This window comes from Melanostigma gelatinosum (assembly GCF_949748355.1).
Source record: "Melanostigma gelatinosum genome assembly, chromosome: 8".
NCBI lineage: Eukaryota > Metazoa > Chordata > Actinopteri > Perciformes > Zoarcidae > Melanostigma > Melanostigma gelatinosum.
The window spans coordinates 17,603,252-17,629,750 of record NC_136641.1 but is presented as its reverse complement, the minus strand read 5'-3'; the positions used below and the strand labels follow the sequence as shown (position 1 = coordinate 17,629,750).

The following is a 26,499-nucleotide window of genomic DNA, read 5'->3' as shown; positions in this document are numbered from 1 at the left end:
GATTCATTTTGAGGTATGTGAATGAGCTATGCAGTGGCAGAGGATGCTCCCACCATACCTGCTCTCAGCCATGTTGTCTGCGTAGGTGGCCCTGATCATGAAGACAGTAACGTCAGCCAGGGCCATCAGTAGGTGCTCACGAGTACATGGCTGCCCATCAGAGCGACGCCATCCAGACTAGCATCCAGAAGGTCGGAGAAAGGAGAAAGCTTAGTCCACTAAAATTGCGCGAGGATTCAGATTTAGCGAAATGATATTTCCCCCGTGTACAATGAAACACACCTCTCTGAAGGTCACGGTCACAGTTTGCAGGACACGTGGAAGAGGCTTGGTCTGGGAGAAGTGCTCCAGGAAGATGCCATTGCCCTGGAGAACCACATCTGGCTGGCCGTCAATCACCAGCGAGCGCTGAAACGGTTCAAACCGCACCGTGTAGTGAAGCTCCCCGCCATAGGCCGTCACCTGGTGAAAACAAAATGAAATGGTGGAAAGGTATTTCCCCTCTATGATACTGTGGGGGAAGTCACAAGACTCCCATGTTGGGCCTGACTGTGAACTCAAGCAAAAGGTTCAAAGGAGGCTCTCTGTGTGGGTAAGTGCAGCCTTTTCACTTGACAACATGTTGAGGCTTGACTGAGTGGGACAGAAAGAGCAGACAGATCTAGCTTGACGAACACTTGATCGTTTTTTCCTCTCTTATCCCCTAGCCCGCTCTCTACTTTGTGGTTTTCCTCTCACCTTATCTCCTCTGAAGCTCTCAGGCAGGACCCAGTAGTAGATGTCATTGGAGACGCTGGAGAATGAGCGGTAGACAACTTCAGAGGAGCCCCTCTGGGAGATGCCTTCGGAGATAGTTTTGGTGTTGGCACTGTTGGAGAGGTGGAAGAGCTGCCCGTTCACCCCTCCGCGCACCTGAGAGACACAAACTATTTGTCTGAGATGTGACCTGAGATGTACATGCGCTCGCACTCCAGCACAATCACCATTTGTACATTGAATCCCACCATTTAGCATCTGAAAGGATTTGCTGATTCAGCGGCACTGGGCAAACACCGAGTCAAACCGTGATACCAAACATATATTCCCCCCCCCCCCCCCCCCTTTACCATTCGTAGACTGGCAACGCACCTGATCTCTATTCCAAGTGGAGCTGGCACACTGTTTGGTGACGCCCATACAGAAACAACGTAGACAGCCCTCGGGGTTAGTCTCCGATAGGTGGAAGAATCCGGCCTTACACTCGTCACACACAGCGCCTGCCACGTTGTTCTGAAACACACACACACACACACACACGCACATATGTAATCCATCTGCCAATTGGATACTTGTCTGGATTGTTTTACTGGTTTGATTTTTCTTCTGCCAAGCTAGTTTCTTTTATAACAGAAGACTAAACTAAACAGTAAGACACGTTACCCTCCAATATACGAGAGATTTCACAATAGAGGTTAGAATATAATCTTAAAATGTCACTGAGCAGTTTATATATATACCTTGCAGCTGCATGGTCTGCTGCGGGAGGTGAGAGATCCTCTGTTATCACAGCTTTCTGCAGGGAGGGAGCAATGGAAAGAAGACTTACTGTATGGGGTGGAAAGTGCACCTGGGAGTGTTCCAGCCACTCTGCATACCTGAGCTATGACCACATACTACTGCCTACTGTAACACCAGTGTGGGGGGGGGGGGTAATCATTAAACAGACCTCCTTGAGGTCATATCGCTGGATGGTAAAACAATCCAGGTGCAGCTTCTTTCAATTTCATGCCTTGAAATGAGAATTTAAAAACAACGTTGGGGCCATTTGTCGAACATGTACTCACGGGTAGGTGTGGAAGGAGAACATCTTCCATTAGGCAGAAGAGGGTTGCCCTGGTAACCAGGAGCACACCTGAAATAAAACATGAACAATATGATTTACCTATCCTACCTCAAAACCATATTCTGGGGTAGGTTGTGTTGTTAATAGTTTTCATAACAATCTTGTGATAAAGTATATGAATTCATCTTTACTGCCAGTCATTAAAGAGGGATATTGTGTCCGATAAACAATATTAGTGCCATCTACAAACTTATTTAAATTGCAATTTAAAGGGCACGGTTGATGATATGAGCTTCCTCACTTTTCACAGCGTCTTCCTGTGTAGCCGGGCCTGCAGGCGTCACATGTTGGCTGTTGGTCAACGTCCAGGAAGCAGGTGTCAGAAAACCTACAAAGCCCAGAGGAAAACGCCGTAGATTAAAATCTACAATAGTGGCTTAATGAGTAGCATGTTGAATGAACCAGCACCAAACAAATGTGAATGAGCTCACTTTTGGGAGTAATAAAAAAACAACAACACAGGCCATTCCCTCTGATGCCTTGTGTGTGGTAAGTGAGTGTGTATGTGTGGTCCCCTATTTGTACAGTAGATGTTTGTGTGTGGTCTGAGTGAATCTGTGACCTTACCGCCGTGAGGTCTCATAGTAGGGGCAGGGGCAGGGCTTGCAGTCATCTGAGCGACCTCTGCTCGGGTCACCAAAGTAACCAGAGCGACACTTGTCACACTGAGGGCCCTCTGTGTTGTGCTGGCAGCTCTGTGGCAGGGAGAACACACTGCTCATTCTCGTGCAGGGATGCCACTCAAAATAGGACGGGATAGTTTGACATTTTTGGGACATACACTTACTCGCTTTCTTACTGAGAATTAGAGCCTACTCTATCTGGTTTCTCCAGTGTTGCTAACCACAGCTTTAAGCAGACAAACATCTGTTATGCTCCCAAAAAAAGGGAGTTAACCATTACCAGACAGTGTCCACTGATTGGGTCACAGGCGCTGGCGTGTCCATTGCAGTTACAACCAGCACAGGTGCCAAGATAGGAGCCGCCAGGGACACGCTCGAAACCGGGGGAACACGTCTCACAGGACAGGCCTGAATATCCAGGAGAACATCTGGGAAAGATAAATATGAGGATCATCATCCACAGTTTCATCAGTTTCCAGAACACAACTATGATGAGTCAAATTACAACAAGTTGCTAACTTTTCTCATGTTGTAAATAAAAAACAACTGACTGAAGAAAACAAAGATAGAATGACATGCGACACAACAAAGGTCATTGGCTAGACGTTGGCCACCAAACCAAACCATTTAAAAAAGTGTCATTGTGTATATGAATGACACTGTATAATTGTGCAGCACTTTTCACTCCGAGTACGTGCCCGCTGGACACGTCCCGAAAAGGTAGCTTCGAATGTAGACTGCTGTCTGAAGGCTTGTAAAGATCTCCCATCTCACTTAACCCCACAGTGTCATGCTTGAGGTGTTTCATGTCTTACCTGCACTCTTCGACATCCTTAGCATGACCCAGAGTGCTGAACTCCACAGTGGTGGTACCCATGACAATGTCACCGAGCGCCACGCTGACCATGTGGTTGTCGTAGATAGTGCGGATGTTTATGCCGTCCAGGTTGGCTAGCGTCATCATCAGCTCTGCGCGGCTCACAGTGCGGCCGTTGGAGTGCTGCCATTTATCCTAAAACAATGCCAAGCAGGTTTACTGGTGCATGGACTTCAAATGTATTTCATCATATTGATAGGGGATATTCAGCTCTTGAATTTTTTACGTTATGCAGATAGATTTAGTTGTTTGTGAAATGTGGTGTGAACATATTTTTTTGAATCCTCTTTTTTGAATTTGTGGACAACCGCTCCAACATTTTTCTGTCATCACAAATGAACCACAGGATTGTGCAGAATTTGCTCTTTCTTAACCAAAGACGCACTTCAGTGAATTTGATGTCCCTCTGGTTGACCACTCGGGCAGGGGTAGGGTTGCCTCTCCGGTACACGAGCCTGCGTCCATTTCCAACCAGCATTACATCCGGCTTCTCCACTGGCTCAGACAGACCGCGGGCCAATGTGTACCGCACCTTGAACTTCAGGGAACCTCCATAGGAGTCAATCTAAAAAAAAAAAAGTAGAAATAAATTGAATGCTTAAGTTTGACATTTAGTGAAGTACAATACAGTCTGTAGATCATTTTGCTCTTTACCTTATTGCCCAGGAACTGGCGAGGCAGCGTCCAGAAAGAGTCAAGGTTGAGGAAACGGCGTGACAGGTCGACAAGCTGGAACTCTTCCATCTCTGGGTTAACGAGAAGCTGAGTGGAGGAGAGAGGAGGAGTGCCTGGCCTTGATGGGTAGGTGACATTCACTCCTGGAAGTAAGAATAACAGATTCACTCAGCCTTGTTTTATGCTCTAAATGCTAGGACTACGCAAACTTCAAAAAGTTATTCAGTTGAAAGTGTGACTGCTTTGTTAGCTCTCTATCAGTTTAATAAGCGTCAATGGCTTCAGTGCCTTTGAAGTCTTCCTCCTCAGTGAAACGCAGGCTGAGCTGGTTGCGGTAGCGTCCGGTGCCCTTGCAGTTCTTGGAGATTCCAGCACAGAAGCAAGAGACACAGCGGCCCGCCACGCTAAAGTGACCATCGGGACAGTTGCCTAAAATAAACATGACAAAAACACGAGACGATTTATATTCTTGTTGTAACTGGAATTCAAGTAAAAACAGGCAGCGATGCTGATAGTGAACCCACAGTGAAAGTGAGTACCTGGATTTGGAGTCGATGTGAGAGTAAGCACGCCGTCAGGGATACCAAACACCAGGCCTTTAGCGTTGATGGCCTCACAGGTGTACGCCCCCTGATCGGCCTCCTTCACATCGCGAATGGTCAGGGTGCCGCGGCCATTCTCGCTGGTCATGGAGATCCTGGGTACATAGAAACATAATAATCTCAGTCGAGAGTCTATGTCAGCTATGGCGTGGACCATAATGGGAACCCTTCCGTTTCTGACTCCCGCTGCAGAAATATTGTTACAGAAAGATCCATAAAATTCAACAGTAATTGCCTAAACACACACACACACACACACACACACACACACACACAGCTGACTACGCCCCGAATGAACATTCTGATACCGCAACTTTTAGAGCTGGAGTGCACCACAAATACCTCAATAATTAGAATCACAGGTCTAAATAAATTTACGAGTCAGCACAGAAACCCTGATCTAACAGGGTTGTCGACAGTCAGGCGAGAAATGTGTTGCGAGGACAAACTCATCGTCGTTATTAAAGCCTCATGGTCTGCTGCAGATCAATTACCGTAAGCAAGAATGGCTTTCACCAGATGTTTTGTTTGAGACCGCTTGCCAAAACAGTGCAACACATGCTTTTTGTTTTTCATTCAGAGCATATTTCTAAAGATATTCAAAATCATTTGGACTGCATTTCCCATTAAGTCTGAAAAATCTGTAATGTAGCACTGTACAGAAGAATTTCTCATCAAACCCACCTGCCGCTGAGAGGAATGTTTCCCCAGTTGAGTCTCCAGGTGATGATGGGTGTTGGCACTCCAACAGCCTGACATGTGAACGTCACCGACGCCCCCCGCGCTGCCTGAATGGACTCTTCCGGCGGGCTTGTGACAGAGGGAGGGGCTGCAAAGTGTCAAGAAGATGAGAGCTGAATTCACCACATAACAAATGCACATGTACAAAAACGCTGGTATGTGACTGGAATTTGGCAATCAAGTGAAGCTCATAAATGCCTGAAAGTCAGAGGAAACATAATTCTCCGCTATGGAACGGACAATTCGCTTTCAGTTCTCAGTAATGGATGGTTCACAAAAAGCTCTGTGTCTCATTCGCCACATGTGTGAAAAGAGCCTGGTTCACAGCAAATTAGTCTCAGCATACAAAGGAACTCAGAGGGTGACTACAGAGGAGAGTCAAAGAAGCATTAAGAGAGTGCAAAAAGGGAAGACAGAAAATAGTGTAGTGCGCATGAGAGAAAAAAGAACGACACGAGCGGAGTGCTGCAGACAGCTGCTGGTGTGAGACTTACTGCAGCCGTACTCATCAGAGCGGTCAGGGCAGTCTGGCTCGTCATCACACTGGTAACTCGCTGGGATGCAGGTGCGATCGCTCAGGCATTCAAACTGCTCGGGGGCACACGTGTCGCCAGGACCCTTAGTGGCTGTAGTTATGACAAAATGGAGATTTCACTTGTAAACAGCAGTCCTTTGGCTGGAAAAAGAAACATGCGTATTAACCTATTCTTTCAAGGCAGACCTTTCAGGACTCAGAAAAGAAATGGAGACTTACGGCAGTCCGTTTCATCCGAGTTATCCTCACAGTCATTGTCTCCATCACAACGCCATAGCTTGAGGGCACAGCGGCCATTTTTACATTTGAACTCATTGGGTTCACAGGGAGATGGCGTACCTGCGAAAAGACAGGGGATAAACAGAGCGCACGCTGTTGTCTGAGAGCGTGCACATGCACAAGTCCGTGTTACGTACCACATCTGATCTCGTCGCTTCCGTCCGAGCAGTCCCTCTCTCCATCGCAGACGTAGTCACGAGGGATACACTCTCCACTCTGGCATGTAGCTTGATCCGCCCTGCAGGGTCCAGGTGGGCTGGGGGGCCGCACGGGCTTCTTGGTGGTGGTTGTGGTGGTGGTGGTGGTGGTGGTGGTAGGTGTGATGGAGACTGGAGGGGGCGTCGGTTTTGTGTCTAAAACAAATCACTGATTAAAATTTGCGAACGTACAAAGTAGTTACTTAGAGCGGTTACCGTAAGGCAGTGGTTCTCAAACTGTGGGCCTGTAATACCGGTGTAAAAGTAATTAATAAATACATAGCGAAATGCCTGTACTTTCGTGTAAATGTTTACGTTACGCCGCGACGGCCATGATCCTTGGCGACTCACATGTGTGGCTTAGTGTTCCAAATGAAGAGACATTTGGCAGGCGGGAACAGAAAAGCAACCGCAAGCGATGCATCCGAGACGAACAGCAAGCAGCCAAGAAGAACATATGATGACGCCTCTCTTGCTCTGGGTTTCACAGTGAACGCGGTAGGAGATGAGGAGAGACCAGTCTGTGTTTTATGTCTGAAAACTAGCTGCGGATAGTATGAAACTTGTTTTGTTTAGTTTTTCACAGGTTGCACTTTATTGTTATCTTGAAAAGATGTTTAGTGCAAAACAGGTTAATTGCAATAAGCTATTTCTTTGCCAAATTGTCGTTCTTTTTTGCACAGATATAACTTTATTTGCATTGTTCTAACAAAGTGATTGCACATTTTATTTGTTTTTGTCTGATGGAGCAACCTGGTTTACTTAAAAGTGATTGCAATTTTCTTTATTCTATTATTTGAAAAAGCACAGATGGAGGAGTCACAAAATGTTGTTTCAATAATAATTCAACATCGACCATTTTGTTACAATTTTGTTGGGGCGGTGGGGCATGAACATTTTTCTTCCCCCAAAGTGGGGCGCGACAGAAAAAGTTTGAGAACCACTGGCGTAAGGGAATGAGTCACACGTCAAGCCATGATTCCATGATATATATAGCCGGCCGTGTTACAACTTGCTGGCCAGTCAAGCGGAAGTCACTCACCACAGTTGGTCTCGTCGCTCAAGTCTCTGCAGTCCGGTCGGTTGTCACACAGGTATTCCATCAGGATACATGTCCCGTCACCACACCTATGCTCATCTGACATGCAGGGTCTGATGCCGGTGGTTACTGTGAGAGATGCAGAGGCTATAGTACAGCCGATACACTACACCAATGTCATATCACAGCAACAACAAAGTGAGGTGAAAAACACAAGCACCCCGGGCCTCTCAGCCATCAGATCACTGCAGCGAGTGTAAAGCGAGTGGCATGTTGGCAAGACGATCAATAGGGGTGTGATTCAGGATATTCAAGGAGATTTTCAAGGATATTATTTAAAACAAATGTAAATATTAGATACATTTTTCTGTTGGGTGTAAAATCCACTTAAAGGACGGATAGATGGACAGACTAGACACATCCTAGATTAGACACAAATACTAGACGAGACACACAGACTGGATGGACCAGAATAGACAGACAAGACTAGATTAAACAGGCTAGACTAGACAGACTAGATACGACCAGACACACTAGACTAGGCAGACTACACAGAGTAGACTAGACTAGACACAGACTAGAATAAATTAGACAGACACAGATGGATGGACTGACGGTCAGACAAGGTCCACAGACAGGTAGATGGGAACCCTATCTTCTGAGTAAAGACATAAAAGATAAAGTTACCATTATTCTCTCGGACTTGCCATGCCTGTGTACAGAGTTGGTGGAATGTGTGTGAATCAAAAAGCTGGTTTAGACTGCAGTGAACAGCAGCATTTCTAATCAAACTCATGCCATGCAAAGGTCTTTCTTATTCACTGTGGACGTTAGAGACACTCAGAAGTCTGCTTTGTATTGGTGCTTCCATGCAAAACATTCCTCAGACCACATGACCACTGCTTGTGCATGTCAAGGTAAAGGTCATCGTACGATTGCAACATAAAAAAAAGGGACAGGATATGCTCGACTGTTCTTTCTAAAAAGGCACTACGGTCATCCTACAGCTTCTACAGTACAGTCGGCCCAGTCGCCATGCAGAGGGCATGGCGCAGTACAAACCTGGCACTGCTATAGGCTCCACTGGAGGCAGAGGTTGAACTAGAAACCAGAGGGAGACGTTAAGGGCACTGCCTACCGCTCTGGTGGACCTTCATTTGCTGTAAACATACAGCCAACTCTTGTGCAACAGAGTCACTTCACGTCTGTGTTAAGCGGTGTCCCTCTTTGTCGAGGTCTTACCTTCCCCAAGCCGTCTGAACTCAAAGCCCTGGACCGTTGTGACGTAGGAAGCAATGGATCCCTCCTTCACCACGTTGTACAGCACGCTGCGTATCTGTTCATCATCGCTGTTGTAGTCAGAACCCACATCCATCTCCACAAATACGTCCGCGCCATCCTCTCTAATCATCTTCCTGCACAGAGCAAAGAAAAGCCTGGTGAGTCTGTGGATGGTTGAACAGGAAGGCTCTCTGGAGGTAACGTTTCTTTTTCACGTCCCCTTAGAGGAATTACTCACTGCAGTTGAATTACTGACTACAGGCCTACCACTGTTGGCCTTGTGCAGTTTGTAAAAGGGAAAATAAATATCACCTGGCCAGAGTACGACACGCAGGCAGCAGCACACAGCTGCAGGGTAACTACTTTGGATGTCACAAGGCGTGATTTAAAGGATTGGTTCTTACTTAATGAGGACCACGCTGACTGTTTGGACACCTGGAATCCTGTTGTAGTCCGACTCCAGCTGCGAAGGGAAAACCAGACTCGGTTAAGTTGAAATATACAAGCATGGGCCTTAGACATAAGGTCACACAACCTTAAATCAGCAAAGTCGTAAATGACCCGGCTGAACCTTATACGGTAGCCCTAGCGGCGTACTGTACATGTCTGCTATTCAGTTGAGTTTATCCTGTCAGAATAGGACGTACCGTGTCCACCACTGCTTCAGAGATCTCATTAAAGGCCGAAGAGAAGATGTCGTCGAGCTCGGGGCCGTAGACCAGGGAGTCAGTGAAGTTGACGAGAGCTCTGTAATAAACTGGAAACACAGATATGGGAGGAGAATCCGTCAGCTAAGAAATACAAAATGACCACAGGCTCAGCATTAATGTCCATCTGTTGCAGAGTTCGGATATTATAAGCCAGATCTAAGATTAAGTGGTTAGGTTGATCAAAGACGATGTGATATGGGACACTGTTTGGGAATTATTTTCCTTGGGAAAGGATTTGGTTAAATATTTCAGAAAGTCAAAACTGAAACGCGTGACTGTGACTTAAATGAGAGCCACATACAAATGATGGCATCTATTTCCATATCTCAGTTCTGGGCAGGTCTGCGCTAAAAACCGACAACTGCAGCGTTGCATCACACATCGGCCGCAAAAAGAGGCACACGCTGACACAGGCCTCCCAAATACTCCAACATGACCATGAAATGGAAGCATCAAGGCATGTCTTCTTCTCTGTGCGTGTCTTTCTGTGGGTCATGGACACGCAGGCACAGAGCGCACTCACAAAAACAGTTGCACACAGGTGCTGATAAAATATGCTGTCTGAAACCTAATCAATGCAAACATCCAAACACACAGCACTGTACGTGGATATCCGCCAAAATAGCATGGCCACGAGTTTGCACCACATCTCCTGATTGAACGCAGATGATGGCAGCTGCTGAAGAGGAAGAAGACGAAAATCCTCTGTGAATGATTGCTGAAGGCGGCCTCAACATTCCCTCCATATGTACCAAGTCATTTCTTTTTAAATGTTGAATTTCTTTGTGACAGCTGTTTGACAGTAAAATGCTTCTTCTCGTCACACAAAAAAAACTCCACATATGTTGACAAAAGAGCTTTCATGCAATGTATCATGATCAACTCTTTCCAAAGTAGTGTTGACTTTTGAGCATTCATATTTTGACCCCCCCCCCCAAAAAAGGATTAATTCATCTAATCATCACTCCAGTTACAGAAACATTACCACATTCTAAACATAATCTTTCAAATAAACTTCTTGTTGAGCTATATTATGAGTGACTCATCAACAAAAATATGAGCTGTATTATTATAATTCCAATGCCATGGAAGTTAAAATAGCCGAGGCCCACAGGGTGCCCTGTTCTCACATGCCTGCCAACACTTTGTTAGGACGGGCCAGCCAGCCTCTGATTTCAGACTGGCAGTGTGGGCTTTAGGGAGGAAGTCAATATTTGAGCAGTTTCTTGCAGTCAGATGCTACTTGCCATGCCAAAAACAAAGAGTCGTGTTCTTAGTCGGCATCTCCTGAGCCTCTAGTACAAACATACATGCCCAACTAGGTGCAAAGCAATAAATATAGACAAACGCGCATACAGCATGCAGAGAAAATACCAATGATATTGGTGTATATCGCTTGCATTTCTGTTCTCCGTGGATAATCACTTGACATGTGGACACTTGACATCAGACATTTAGCATGCTTACCAAGAGCGACTTAATTAACAGTCACAGAGTTTGTTCGTTATCTGCAGTACAGGCCTGTGGAGAACCCTTCTGCATTTTGCTCCGCTGGCTGAGCTTTGGCTGATAAACAGCTGTCCTCTCTAAACGTTGCTAAATTCTCTCTCCTTACACACAGCATTGGCACAACAAGACATCCCATTCCTGGGACATTTCTGGACAAAATAAACTGATGCAATGCCCATGAAAACACAGTAAGGTCAACATGTAACAACAGAGCTGCAGCCTTTCGCTCGGCCTGGCAGGGTGCCCGAGAGCTTGCTTTGCAGGCTGTTACTGTCAGACTAATAGGATTAATTGTTAGGCCTGAATGTGGACCCAGAAGATGAGCAACATCAAAGTTAGTCATCAAAGCGCCTCATTTGACCCGCAAATAATCGAATCCCTTGAGTGGGTATTCGCCGCGAGGTCAACAGCAGCTCGTAGCTCCAACTCCCTCTGAGCTCGCCGCGTTGACGCTGCAGACTGGCGAGTGTGGAACTGCCGCCGCCCCGAGATCCTTTGATTAGAACTGCCGGGTTGTGCCCCGCTGCTAACGAGTGGCTCTTCTACCCTGAGACCCATTCTCTTGTGCGTCCTTTCATCAAGCACCACCACCATCAAGAGTGATGAAACTGCCGGAGTGCAGACATGACGGGTGGGATGAAAAAAACAAAAAAAAAAGGGGAGTGGAAAAATAGCATTCCATACTCTTAATTCACAAACTTATTTAGCTGTTAAAGCTGTTCAGTAGAACTGTGGTGGCTTTGTGCAACGGGCCCCTCTGAACACACAGAGGCCTTTGCAGAAGACAAAGACTTGATTGAGCCGGGAGCCCGGCCTGTCCTTTAAAAAGCCCAGCCGCTTTGGGCTTGACCTTCAACCCCCACGGCATCGGCCCAGCACCACCCGAGGCTTTTAGAGAGAATCGACAAGAAAAAAGGCTTCGACCACATCTCCTCAGCTTGCTAATCAAAACTCCTTGATAATACATGTTATCAACCTCCATGGGGTTTTCCCTTATTGTCTCTTTCATTTTAGTTCTAAATATTTCCCTCTCTCTGAGTGAAATACACTCATATGCCAGCTGCTTGACTCTGAACACGAACTCCTGCTACTTAACCCTTTTGTTGGGGGCAAGCCAAGCATCTCTGTCTCCAAGTCTCCACTCATTGGCCTCTGGGGAGCTCTCGGGAATAACTTCTGGAATCATGAGTAAGCTCGCCCCGTTGTGCTCTCCCACGGCTCGCAATGTAAGCATAAAAAAACAAAACACCATAGTGTACGACAAAGCACGTTTCCATCCTCATGCTGTAGTGATTCTCAGAGACAGCTGGTTCGCATCATTGGGACGAACCATCTGCATCAGGTTGAAATTACAAAAAGCACTTTTCAAATCAAATAGTTGGAACACATTTTAGCAAGTGTTGGCAGGTCCACAGAGACGAACAGTTGCGTCTTCCCAACATATCTTCACAAAGATGTTCTCGGCTGGAAACGCAAGTGTTGTCACTCGAGGGTGATGAATATTACACGATGGAACAACTCCATCATTTTCCACTGGCATCAGAGACGCCTTGCAAGACACTTGGACAAAAACATACACGCTGGACTCAAACACTGCATGCCCAAGCCGAGTCTTCCTTGGAATATTATCTGAGAGTCTGTTTGGAAATAAGAGTGCATAACTGAGCGCAGCAGGTGACAGGAGAGTGTTCCAAAGACAAGAGAGGGGAGGAACTGAAGCACACAAAAAAAGAAGGAAGTGCTTGAGGACTTACTGTAGTCTGGTTCGACTGGACTCTGTAAGTTCCCCAGATATGAAGACTTCGACCTGCGTGCTATGGCAGGCAATGAGAGGGCGAGGAGAAAGGTGCAAGAGTCAGGGGGCCAAGAGCCAAAGGTCAAGCATCAAACAAGAAAAAGCGACACAAAGACCAGGGAGGAGGATCAAGTCAGCCAGGCAGGTGCAGAGAGGTTAAACTTTCAGGAAAGTTAGAAAGAAAATGATTAGAAGCAAGGAGAGAAAATAGAAAATGACAATCAGAAAGTGAAATCAGGAAAAGTCACTGAGATGATGGGTGTTGAAATACAAACAGTTGGCAGAAGACAGCTAAGGGAGGATACGGATCTGCATGAAATTATGAGAAATACACAAAATAAAACAGCCGAGACAACAGCAGGAGCTGAAGTGAAGTTGTCATCACAATTCTATGAGAAGCTAGTGATGTCATTTCTTCCTGTAAACTGTCCCACGAATGGTTACCATCCACATGGTGTGGATCACGGTGCTCGGTGGGACAATGGATCCTGTGGTTTTTGTTGACTAATGAGTTCAACCGCCGTCTGTCAGGAAACACACACGGCTGCTTGCATGCGAGCGTCAAGGAGAAGAGATCACACAGGGATGAGCTGCTTCCTGTTTTCCCTCCTAAATGGAAAGAACTGAGCACCATTCTGAGCGTTTTCTTTTACCAAAAGTTAAGCCCTCTGCACTGGCAAGGGCAACAATGACCATGTTCTGTTTTGTGGTGACTCATTCATTCTTCCACTGCTTTGGATGCAGTTACACCGTGGGACATGCTCTGAAATGTCAGCTGAGGAGGCCTCTCGGTCGCTCTGACACAAAGATTGGTTTTGAGAGAGGGAGCATTGTGCAAAGTCTTCCGAGTGTCTGTTCACTGACTTTCAATAAAAAAAGGGCTCTCTGTTATCTTATTTACCCTTTATGCTAGCACTTTGCTGACAAGACAGATATTCACACTCCGATCCGGATTGTGTACGAGTCCACTCCTTAAACCTCGACAGACAGCAGAGAACAACAGCTCCTTCATAATCAAGTGGGTGCGCTGGATCCAGCTGTTTTACAGCTGTACAGATACAAAAAAACAACAACACATGGCTCCTGATGCATCATTACTGTAGCTGTGGCATGTCTTCCAGAGGAGAGGAGATTGAGGAGAAAGTTGTAGTGAAGTTTTGCTTTTAGATTCACTGCTGCTGCTGCCGTCTGGTCAACTGAACGCTGCCAGCTTGGCAACACAATTTAAAGTCTACAAAGTCCAGTCAGGAAACAGTTGACAGAAAAGTTGCCGAACCGAAACAATCTGAGCCCCCCCCAAGAATAGAGAGCCAGACTATCAAATCCAATGACATATCTGCCACATCAAAGGCTGCAGATGTGTTGTGATCCTTGTCATAATGGGAGTGAGAGCCAGACAGAAGGGGGTAACGGCTCCATTACTACTCTCCACTCTGTTATGGTCCTCATTGACTGAAACAAGGCCTTCGCTGTATCAGATCATGAACACACAGGAACCGTGGAAATATACCCCTCTTACCAGTCGGGAGAGAAATTAAAAGTGATATCTTGAGTAAGCGAGCACATGCACCGAATGTCTCACCGTGCAGAAGAAAACGAGTTCACTGCGTTACCGATCCCAGGAGAGGTTGTTATTTGGTTTGGATATTCTCTAGTGAGCAACCAGGAAGCCGCTGATCAACTGTGCCGCTTTATCCAAATAAACTCTCAAATCTGGGAAAACCACAGGACAGCTGGAAACCCTGCCAATAGTCACAAGTTCCAATTCAGCATTTGTTTTGTGACACGACAAAAACATTTTCTTTTGTCCAAATTAAGGTATTCTCTCCTGCTGCATCATGGATCATCAGGAAGGGCAACAAAATAAACTTTTGTATCAGCTACAAGCCCGTCCTTGAGGAAAGATAAGTGCTTCAAACAGCTGCACGTGCTCTCTTTCAATGTAACGCTCAACATCTCTTTCCTAAAGCGGAGCAGCGCGGGCGAGTTTCTCCAAGGCAACACATTTGTTATTGGCACAACAGAGCGAAGCATCACGGGCCAAGGTGCAGCAATAAGGCTCAAGTCCAATCAGCAGCAGTCTCTCCGAACAATGTGCATTACGCACGCTCGCGCTCAAAGTGAACTGCTTGTGAATGTCTTTTATCAGCGGCAGACAAGTTCAGATAAAAGTTAAACCCAACGCGTCCTTCAACCACGCGGCCCTCGTGTTTTGTCTGCCGTGTCCACAAAAAAGGGAGTAAGCCGTCTGATTATAACGTGAAACGAGTTTCTACTGCACTCTTGGGTCAGGTTGTGACCACTTTGAGGGCCCCCCAGCAGTGCAACAACAAAGACCTCACCAAAATAGCTGCAGCTGCCAGCAGTCATCCCCCCTGTGTAACTGCCCAGGAGCCTCCCAGTGTGTGACAAACGCACACGGAGGCCGTGCCACTGAGGCACGCACATCTCACAAACTGCCCGTGAAGGACCACCGACTGGGTGGCCGCAGCCACAGCCGGTCCAGCGCCCAGGCCAAAGTGACAGACAGGCGACATTACCCTGATGCATCGTCCGCTTACGCTGCAACATCTGTTCTCCTCTCGAGGTGACGGAAGAATAAGAACTACGGTCTGCTGTTATGGTCAAATAAGTCATTTCCTATCTCGATAACAATACATCACAATACAGCACGTTTTCTGGTAATTAAATAAATAAATAAATAGTTGATATGAAATAACCACATGGTAAGGCCTAGTTTGTATAATTAAATACATGACAAATTAAAGTATTTTCTCATTTGATTAAGAATTCAAGTGCAAAATGAACACATAAATACAGGCCTCACCGATATCTATCTCAACAAAGGGGACAGCAAATGTAATATGAATCGAAAAAAGCAGATAAATGCATTGTACAGGACAGCTGGCAGACTTTAAGGCCCACAATAATCTATACATCTTGGTCTGAATGGTGTATGACGTCCATAAGCTCACTGAATAGTATGTCACTGGTTATAATAACCAAGGTAAACTGCAAAGAGTAGGTTTTTTTTAACTGGTTTAAGACTTCCTTTGTTTATATTTGGTGTAATGTAATGTAGATGTAGTCTTATAGGGTGAAACATTCATATACATTTATTTTGTATCTGTGTTATCGGGATAACGCAAGAAACGATACAAAAAAATATATCACGATCGACATTTTTATATTGTTTTGATGATATATTGTTGTATAGCAACTGGAACTGGACTGTGTTGTTACAGCAAGCGTCCTTTAGCAATTGATGTAAAACCAGCTGAGACGACACAACATGTTTTTCAATATGGACATACCATCTGTCGATTTTCAAAATAAATCAAAAAATCACTGTATATACAGTATATAGACAACTTAATGTGCATACAGTGCATACTCATCCAGTCTATGTGTATCCATCTCCTTGCCCTATTTGTGTTGTTTACAACTTACTTTGACGAGTACAAAGACATTTTATCTCATATTCTATTGCTTTATACATTATTTACACCTATTTTTTTCACTATTAAGTCCTGTCTATTCTTTACCTTGGCCAATAAAGCTGATTGTGATTCTTAATGCAGACACCTGTCTGCGAAGGGACAGCCTAACCTGACCTTAGAGTTGACGCAGAACCTCCCTGCAGACTCAACACAGAACAAATCTCTCTGCTCAGCCTCCCCTTGAATCAAGTGACAAACTCCAAGCTACACGTTTGATCTAAAACCACAGAGCACTGCGCAAATCAAATGTACTTTATCTCACTACAAGACATACAGTTCATATTCTTTTCTCTGCTGTACATGTGATCACAATTTAAAGATTTAGCTGAACTCGTGTTCTGACCAATGTTTAATTATTTCTGTAGACAGAAAAGTGTCACACAGAGACGAGTTGAAGACTGCCAAGGGTAGTGCATCACATTGTTACATAGAGCATAACTGTATATTTTAGGTTTTTTTTAAACTGTGACTTCTCAATATGACTTCTCAAGCTTTTCATCCAAAATTAGCACTGGGAAGAATGTAGCAGACCCTCACCAACCACCATCCCCATTACGAAGTGGACATGGCAACCTTTGTTTCTTTGGTTTCTCAACACAGTGACCAATATGCTTGGTGCAGTGGGAATGTCTGTAATGGAGCCTGCGAAACAAGGAGAGGCTTTCACAGATGAGATCAGTTGTATTTTGTCTCCCAGAAATCTCTTCGGGGGATCTCAGTGTGTAGGTCTAGACGGGAGGTTGGGAGGACACGGGACGCAACCTTCGTATCTCTGGAGAAGATTGCAGACTATGATTAGGGGCAATAAAGAAAAAAGATAAAGAGGTTAAAAATAACCGCAATCTCAACAACAGTTTTGGCTCCAGGTGGGTTTTTTTAAGCTTCAATGCACGAGGCTAAGACAGGAGGAGAATGGGAATTCATTAGCTATTGGCAAATAGTGGCACAACAGGAAATAAGCCGTAGTGGGGGCAACTGTGGCAAACACGTCTACGACTTCAAAGTGGTGGAAGGGGGAAGGAAGGCAGAGGCTTGCGTGAACAGTCTGGACAAGCCAACAGGACAGAGACACTCAGAAAAGTATTCAGCATTATGCACAGGAAACAGAATTTCCTTCCCATTGCTGTTGTGCTGAAAACTATTTATGGAAATAGCCTGTCTCCCCTAATCATAGCACCGTGATCATACTGAGCAGAATGCAAATATGTCTTGCCACCTTTGACATTCTATAATATATTGAATAAAGTACTGCGTAATCTCAGCTTCCCATTTAATTGCCACATTAAAGCAACACTGACCTTTAAGGGGATACAAAAGCCGGGACGTTTATGGAAACAGATGCAATAAACCAAAGTAATGGGGAACGTTTGTAGGTGCATGTCGCACTGCAAAATGTGAGCACACTAAGAGAAAATATGTAATGCTGTCGACGATGCACAAACTGGTTTTGTATTCTGTGACTTTCATATTCTTTTTGTACATTTGTGCGGTCCAAGCTGACTGTGACCTGAGGGTTGGAGTACACACACACACACACTTCAAAAACAACCTCAACTTTGAAGCAGGTTGAAATGAAACCTTCTTCTACTGAAATGATCTGTGAAGCTGTGTTTACAACTACTCTTTAATCAATCAATCTCTGTCTATATTAGCTAAATATGTTCTTCACCATAGCAGTGCTAAAAACTGTCCTATTTTATTTATTGCTTTATTTGAACGGGACAGTGCACATTAATAAAAAACATTTCTGCAAATGTGCCAGAGTTAGCCAAAAGGCTATTTTTCATCTGTAGTCCCAAACCTAACTTTCAATTACCCTAATCTGTCACAGTCACATGCTTTAAACACCAAACAAACGAATGTAAACTGTGTTAAAAGCTCCTCTGGCTCCTTTAACCACCCAATTTCAGCGAGGCCTCACAGCGGTGCTATTCCTGTGAACGAGGCACATGATGCTATGCGCCCCAGTTATGATGTCAGCTCGCAACGCTGCTACCAAAACAGTTATTCTGCCATGATGTAATCAGCTCTGCTAACCTGTCGAGTGCCAGCATCTGGCACCAAGGACAGAATGAGAGGCAGCAGCTATTACCAGGCCTTGGGTTTTTAATCGGAATATGATCTGACCTGTCAGGATATTAACATGTATCTGCTTTGATAAAGGGATTTATTGCAGGGGGAAATGATTGTAGTATAATAATATAAATGTTGAGACTTCACAAAATTGCTAAAAAACAAAATAATGTGCTTGAAAATCTATAATCTAGATAGATGTACCAATTGGACGTCGGACTTTGTTGAATATGTTGCCACGGTGGCTAAATCTAGCTATAGTTTTTTTTTTCCCTGCTACTGTGCAATGTGATATAATGGGGTACTCGCATATAAATATAAAAGTCTACAAGAAGTAAGAGGGCTGGAAAAAGAGACGGCAAACAGAGGTTGAACTTTTAGTGTTTGCAGCGCTTTCATGTATCTTATTGCGCTGTCAGCTCTGCCGCTGGTTTAAAAGATGAAAGAGGAGAGGAGATGTTTTTGTCTCAAAGACAAAGCTGAACGCGTGTGTTATGACCAGACTCAAGCTGGCAGGGACGAGGGGGGAAGAGGGTGTAGCAGGATGTAAAGGCATCATCATTCAGGCACAGGCACACACACACACACACACACACACACACACACACAGCCACTGAAGTTGGAGTCACAGATAGGGAAGCTTTAGAGGCCTGAGTGATCTACCGCACATCGACAAAATCTGCCGCAAGAACAACAATTGGATTCACTCGATGCTCTGGTCCCTTACTTGTGCTCTCAGTGACTGGAAGCCATGGCGTGCTTCCATCATCCTCTCCACTGGGCAGATCTTTGAAGACAGAAACAGAGGTTCATAGGGAAATGGTCAATGTGCTGGTTCAAAGCGAGAAAACAAATCAAATGTTCTGCTCACTTATGTAACAAGTACAACATACAATCTGCTCTAAATTCCTTCTGAAAAGCGTGAATCCGGCACGTCGGTGTTCATATTTAGGATGAAATCATCAAAGAAAGCATTTCATTACATATCGCAGAGCTGCATTCCCCTCGTTTTCAGTTTTGGGACGGGAGTTAACAATCTAAGGAATGCGTCGTGAAAAACATCTCCCGTGACTTAAGGGCAGCTGTTGCTGTGGTTTGGGGTCATCCAGCCTCTATCAAGCCCACCTCCTGAAGCTTCATCAGCAGCAAAGTCCTCGTCGTCGTCCAGTAAGCTCCGAGACGCCTGGACGTCCTTCTCCCCCTCCAAGTCTTCTGGCAGAGGGACCTCTCCCCACACCTTGGAGGCCTGAGTCACCTGCAGCAGACACAAGAGAGATTGATAGGGACTGAAGTGTCGGCAGAGAAAGGATACACCCAGTGCTATACATGCACCCTGGAAGGGTGGAGGGAAAACAAAAGCTGAGACAGGAAACGGGGCATTGTGATGTGTTTACTTTGACCATTTATTATCTCCTAGAGACCTTCTCAGGAGTTCACATGCAAATAACTGGTATGAACAAAGCTCATTCAGGGATTTGTTTTTACTGCACAAAGAAATCATGACAATTTGCTGGTGAATGTATTTGTTATATGAATGGTGGAAGCTGGCTGCAGATATTCACAGCCGGCTGCAATGACCCGCATATGAATACACACACATCGACAAAGGAAACAATCACACATGAACACGCAACTGTGAAAGCCAAGGAAAGCAGCGGAGGTTGACATCAGAATGACTGGATGACATAAATCTGTTGAAAAAAAACACATGACCGGCCCCTTGCTCTGGAATTAAGGAGTCTATCACAGAAACATGAGGTCACCTGCTTTGCGCTAAATGCCAACATCAGAATACTAACATGCTCATAGGGACTATTTTGAACGTGCTGATGTGTATAATGTGTAGCATGTAACACAATCTTGATTCACATTTGGTCAGCGCCGCATGGTGCGACACTTTGCTCAGAGTTCACTTGCAGCGATTGACGCTGCGTTGGAGACTCCTCGGCTCTGATTGGTTGTTTTCCTTCATTTTTTTTTACAGAGTATCTGTCTCATGCACTGTGAGGACATAGTGACAGTTTTAGGCAAATATGACAATATCTTATTTTTTTTTGATAAACCTACTAAACCTTTAATATCTGCATCACAACTCATGGCAAACCATCCAACAGCGGTTCCAAAAACCACAAATGTCAACCTCATGGCAAGGAAATGTCCGGGAATTCCTTCTTTAGGAGTCCTTATTAAGATTCCTCCTCTGGGGACAATGAGCATCTGTACAAAATACCTTTTTCAACCCATGCACTAGTTGTTGCGATACTTTTCTCTGGACCAAAGTGTTGACGGACAGACATACTAACATTTCTAGAGCTGGGGTGCTAGATTATGCCAACAAGGAGAAAAGTGTTGTTTCAGTTATGGTAACAAAGGATTATTTCCTTGTCAAGACGCATGAATATAAAGACAGAGCTGCCTCCTCTCGCAGTACACCTGATAGACACACACACAGTCTCGATGAGGAGACGCAAAGCTTGAGCAGCCACTCTCATATCTGATCATCTTCATAACGTTCTCTGTGCCAGCCCAAGTGGCGCAGCACTGTGCGGGTGTATTATCTCAGCATCCAGTCTGCCCAGACTCCGGCTATAAGTTTGGATATGAGCCTGGCAGGATGCCCCCTCCCCCCATGGCATTTTCCAGTTGGCGTGGTCCGCCAGTTCGTATTTCCACCTAACTCCGGCATTGTGGGTTTCCTATTTAAATGGCTCCAGCTAATAAATAACTAGATATAGCCCCTCAAATCCTCTCTCCCCTGACTGAACACCGTTACAACAACAATCCCGGGCCATTTTCAAAAGGAAACCGCTGACTCACCAAATTCTTTTCAGTGGTGCCGACCAGCCAACCATCAGTGGGATCATCTCCTGCTTCCCACTCCCCTTGGGGAGGGGTTATCATCTGGACACGTTGGATGCCATCGAGACAAAAAACACCTCAAACTTAGGGAGAAGCCCTTTGCCGAGCGAGTCCACATTGGCACCTGATCTTAAAGTCAACATGTTAAGCCACACTTGTTTGAGAATGCCAATCTGGCCTCATCTTCGGGACTAAAAGCTGCTGCGACCTTTACTCTCAGTCGAGGCGTTAAGACGCGTCTGTTGTGTGAAAGTTATATCTCCCTCGAGATACAGGTCTTGACCGACTCTGTAGTTCTTTTAACTCCACTCCAGCCCGACGACACGGGCCTCAGAGAACCCGCCTGCTCTAGTAGCTCGTTGCATTTCCAGAGGGACATATGGCAACCAGGTAGCTGCTCGGCATGCACAAGTACACACACACACGCAGACGAACGCACACATTCCAGCCCAAAGGAATTCCACTGTTTACTTATGGAATATTCTGCCACAATGCACAATGTTTGCCTTGCGGGACGAAGTAGTTGTAGCTCTATAAAAAAAGAGAACAACAGAAGCCATGAATAACCTGACTGACAGGTGAGGCTATACAGAAGCCTGAGGACGAGCAAAAGGTTTATCCAGCTGTTAGCATTTCGACCCGTGGACAATTGATAATCAATGGGGCAGAAGCAGAGCATTCTGGGGAAAAAAATGGTAAATGTCAAATTAAAGCCAAGATCCTTTCTTCCATCAGCTGTTGTTGAATCTTGCAGCTGCAGACCTTCTGTCATCTCTCCTTCCAAAGAAATGCTGGCTCCTCAACATGCACATTTGTACTGCAAGCCTGTTTATTTCATTTCACAGTCACTGGCCATTAACAGCCAATCCAAAGATTCACAATTCTCCACAGCTTCAATGTGACCACAAGAACAAATGTCTCATAAATGATTCCAAAAGAATAGCGGTGTGTCCACTGTCCATGTTCTCTTATCTGACCTTATCTGGTGGGATAAAACGAAGTGAAATGTTTTATCGGGAGGTTTTTACCATCATAACATCAATACTGAGATAATGGTGTGGCAGCTAATTCACTTCCATTTACTTTTCCATATTAACCACAGATGCTTAACGTTAACACTCCCTGACTGGTGCTTACTTGCAGCCCACTGTGTGTTGAGTTACTGTTGCGACAACATGCACAAAATTATAGGAGGTCATTTGAGCATTACTGCATAAAAAACAACGCTTATGGCCCTGAGGGATACACTATATTCGGCAAATCAAACTCATAACAAGTAAAGAGCATGCGTAGGCTTCTTGCTATTCCACTGCCAACTCTTCTCAGATATTAGAGAATGTCAACATAATGAATCTTCCTGTAATGCTCCAACAAATACGACTTTTCCAAATGGGTGTTTATCGCATCTACATTCCCACATAAATGATACAGCAACTTTGACAACACACAACAGTAAACTTCATGTTTACTGTGATGGATATACCTGTTGTGAGTAAGGCAAGTGAACTTATAGTGAGTTTAAACACTATGCTATAGTATAGAGTCGTTTACATCCCTGTCTGTCAGTTCATCATTTTATCCTATTAGATATTTGTGGGGAATTGGCATGGTTAGCATATGAATTCTTGACTTGTGGTCAAAAACATGTGTTGTGAGGTCACAGTGACCGTTGACCAAAACATTCTAATCAGCTCATCCTCGACTCCAATTAGACATTTGTGTCAAAGTTGAGGAAAGTGGCTCCAGGCGTACCTGAAGTTATCGTGTGCACAAGAATGAATAACGTGCGTACAGACAGGCGGACTGAAAGCAAGGCCTCCAGCCACGGATGCTGCCGGTGCATAAAAGTGTCCAGAAGCAGCGATATGAGACAAAGAATTTACAGAAAAACATCCAAACCACTGGAAAGGCCCCTCAAAATGTACAAATACATAAATAAAAGTGTCCAAAAAACGCACACACACTGGCATATGGCAGTACACGCAAACACACACCCACGCTCTCATGCACACACCATTATAAACCCACACTCCTGCATTCCCAGCCCGGTTAGATCTCTGTGACAGCCAAAGCCTGTTCGGAGGCAGTGTGAGAAGAATTCTTCATGGGACTTGATTCGCCCACTCGGCTAACAAACCCACTGGTGCAGCTGCAGGACAATCTGGTGAGAAAACATCTTAACAGGCAGAACCGATGTGCTCCAGAAAAACACGAAGCTGCTGATACCGGACAAGAGTCCCACACAGAGAAGTGACAACATGTAATGCTTGTTTTTGTCTGATAGAAGCAGCAGCGGTTTAGCACTTGAAGCCTCTTCTGATCTCACGCCATGTATCCGCTTCTGCTCCCAGCAGAGCGTGAGATAGGCAAACGTAGACGAGAGGTGAAAGCTGAAAGAGGCAGCGCAGCCGTATTGCTCACTCTTATCAAGCGATTCAAACGCCGAGTTGTGACCTTTCAAGCGAGCAGTGCAGCTGGCAACTCACAGAAAAACCTTCACAAGATGAATTCCCCAACCTCTCCGACCCTCCGTCCCCTCCCAAGCCACTCTCCGCTCTCCCTCTCAAAGACTAACTAATGTCTGCTTGGACTTGAAGTTGCGGCCGCGGACTAAACAGGAATGGAATGTAAACGTCAGAGAGCATTAAGAGGATGAAAGCTTGACACATGCTCTCTTCTTCTCTTTAGGTAGAGTCGGCTGAAAAGAAGGAGCTCGCCAAGCACTGCCAGGCACCAATGAGGACTGAGCTGCAGAAGCCCCCAGCAGCACTCCCTTTTGCTTGACCCGCTTGCTATCAGTGGAGTGGGCTGCAGGAGCATTAGCAGGGTTGCACTAAATCAGATCCATTACAGCACCTTGGTAGTGAACAAAATAAATTCTGCGCATGCAGTTTGTGATGTCCTTGGCCTCGTGTTTTTGAAAAGGGTGGTGAAAGATAAGGAGGCGAAAGGACAACGCCCTGGATAAATGTTGCTTTTTTTCCCCCACACACGGGCAGGAACAGGAGACACAGATGTCTTCAAGGTTTCCAACAACAGGGCTGCTTTGTCTAAGTTTGTGTATGTTTGTGCGAGAGAGACAGAGCTCCTGCGTGTTTAACCCTTCCTCGGAGTGCCGGTGAATTAACGAACCGCCACCTCTGACACTAAAACCCCTGCCTGGGCCCCTTGCTGCAGAAAAGGGCCCCGATGAGTGAGGCCCTTCCGCTCTCTCTGCCGCTCTTTGACATTTCTACAGGGGGTTTTAATCCAGAGTGATTGGAAGAGGGAGGAAGTGGAAACGCTCTTTGACAAGGTGCAGGGATTGTCTTCTCAAAGTGTTCCATGACTAATACTGTGGGCGCAACAAGCACTCGGACTTTCTCAGAAAAGAAAAAAGAGAGAAGTGACGGGGGGGGCAAAAGTGAAGGATAAGTCTGCGTTTTTAAACACATGCTTGGAGTGCCTGCCTAGCCTCCCCCCAGGTCATTCATTCTGTCTCCCACACATTCTCTCTCCCCCATGCTGCGCATTTCACAATAAGCTCGGCCTCCCACTGGGAATAGGCAGGAGGACCTGCACTTTCTGGACACGCATCATGCCTTTTTTTTTTATATATTCTGGTATAGTGAGGTGATGCACTGAGGACGATGCCATTAAATATATTCAGCATACAGAATAACTGCAAGCTCACAGAAGGGCAGAATCTTTTATTCTGTGGTGCATATTTAAAAACTTCTATCACCAAAAGTATACCCATCACACCTGGATGTGATCAAAGAGATCCAACAAAAAGCTAGAAGATAGTCTGTTGTGTCTGCCCCCCCCCCCCCCCCCCCGAGGGACAACAATCCTCTGTGGTAAAGCAAGCGCTGCCTCCCGTCTGTCAGCGTCTGCTCCACAGCCTCACACACTCCTCGCCCTTTTAAACCAACTGTTTAGGGAGGCATGTCAAAATAAGCATCCAGCCTGTGCAGACTTGTGGATGGGGGGTGCAGTTACACGGGGCGAGAAAGGACGTCTCCAGAGCAACAATTGAATTAAAAAGAAAAAGAAATTTGTCTTGAGCTTTTTTTTTTGCGCTGCTGCTGGGATGAAAGGAACAGGAGGATGAACTGATAAATCCCTACTATGTACACATGTGCACAGCTGTAATTGCTTCAGAAAACCAAAGTGAGTTCATACCACGCCTAATAATAACAAGCCTGTGCTTTTACTTTTGCATGCTTGTTGTATTTTCCATACAAGCACATTTCTCAGTTGAACGTGTCACAGAAAAGCATTCGCAAGTCAATTTCACACATTTCTGTGACTGACACTGATTAGCTGATTTTCCCGATGCACCAAATGAACTTTTGGCACATATTCCGCATAATTTAAAACAAAGGCTTACAGTCATTTAATCTCTACTTGACTTTATGCGTGTCATCTCTGCCCTTGTGTGAGTCAGCCACAAATGTCACAGTTTGCAAACTGGGGGTGAGTCACCATAATGTATTTTAGGTTAAAGGTCAGAGCCTGGCGACACAGCGACCAGACGGAGAGCAGGGATCGTAAGCGGGCTGTGAAACCAGACACCCTTCAGCCCGACACTAACTGAAGCGCTATCTCTGACGGGCTTTTTCCAGCCTCAGTGACACCACAATCACAAGACTTGGGACTTGTTTGAACAGCAGTAGAGCAAAAACTCATGAGTCTTTTAATAAAAGTTTGGTTATTATAGAAGTTTGAAAGAAAGACATTGTAAAACTGCCAAAAGTACGCTTCTTCCCCCGCCGAGAATGCTTTTTTTCACCAAACTAATATCCTTGTGGCTTCTTTACAGGTAGCTGAAAGTGTTTTTAAAAGCTATACTGTATCACTTTTTCACTGTGGGTGGGATAATAGAGCGTGACCACATTCCACCCAAACGTCTCTTTAGGCGTGAAGGTCCAGTTGACACCCTCAGGAGCACCCTCTTTTCAATTATCACCCCAGCAGGACCCTGCGTCAACAGACCACCTACAATCGGGGACACAGAGAGCCCAGTGGTGGAACCTGAAGGCCCCCACCATCAATGAACAAAAGCCCTGAAACCACCCCCTTATTTACACGTGCAGGTATTAAGAACAGCGCACACACACACACACACACACCTTGTTAAGGGCATACAGTTATCAGCCGACTGCTTCAGCCAGGAATGAAGCTATTCTGCTTTAATGGGGCTCTGTGGTTTGTGGAAAACACCAATTCATTGGATTTGAGGTTTAGCTCTTAAAACTACTGGTACTCTTACTGTGAGAAAAATATCCCAATTAATGTTTATACTCTTAATTGGTAAACCGAGGCAGAGTTAAAATGATC

General features: G+C 45.3%; 1 protein-coding gene across 8 annotated transcripts in view; it reads right to left on the bottom strand.

The window, feature by feature from the left end:
- The window catches only part of hspg2 (heparan sulfate proteoglycan 2), an 85,859-nt gene that overhangs the window by 41,868 nt on the left and 17,492 nt on the right, over positions 1 to 26,499 (bottom strand). For 7 of the 8 annotated variants that reach the window (XM_079273184.1, XM_079273186.1, XM_079273188.1 and 4 more), the window contains exons 1-12: positions 4,037 to 4,167; positions 3,768 to 3,947; positions 3,321 to 3,517; positions 2,786 to 2,933; positions 2,450 to 2,577; positions 2,124 to 2,210; positions 1,824 to 1,891; positions 1,497 to 1,552; positions 1,129 to 1,269; positions 739 to 912; positions 283 to 462; positions 59 to 177 (exon numbers count right to left, since the gene is read on the bottom strand). In XM_079273184.1, the coding sequence (XP_079129310.1) occupies positions 59 to 177; positions 283 to 462; positions 739 to 912; positions 1,129 to 1,269; positions 1,497 to 1,552; positions 1,824 to 1,891; positions 2,124 to 2,210; positions 2,450 to 2,577; positions 2,786 to 2,933; positions 3,321 to 3,517; positions 3,768 to 3,947; positions 4,037 to 4,126 (1,568 nt within the window). In that variant the 5' untranslated portion in view covers positions 4,127 to 4,167. Of the gene's footprint in view, positions 1 to 58; positions 178 to 282; positions 463 to 738; positions 913 to 1,128; positions 1,270 to 1,496; positions 1,553 to 1,823; positions 1,892 to 2,123; positions 2,211 to 2,449; positions 2,578 to 2,785; positions 2,934 to 3,320; positions 3,518 to 3,767; positions 3,948 to 4,036; positions 4,201 to 4,345; positions 4,487 to 4,596; positions 4,755 to 5,343; positions 5,489 to 5,894; positions 6,027 to 6,154; positions 6,275 to 6,351; positions 6,568 to 7,453; positions 7,580 to 8,512; positions 8,552 to 8,692; positions 8,866 to 9,135; positions 9,195 to 9,378; positions 9,489 to 19,045; positions 19,106 to 19,443; positions 19,574 to 26,499 lie in introns of those variants that run through there. The other variant, XM_079273191.1, reaches the window with a different exon arrangement.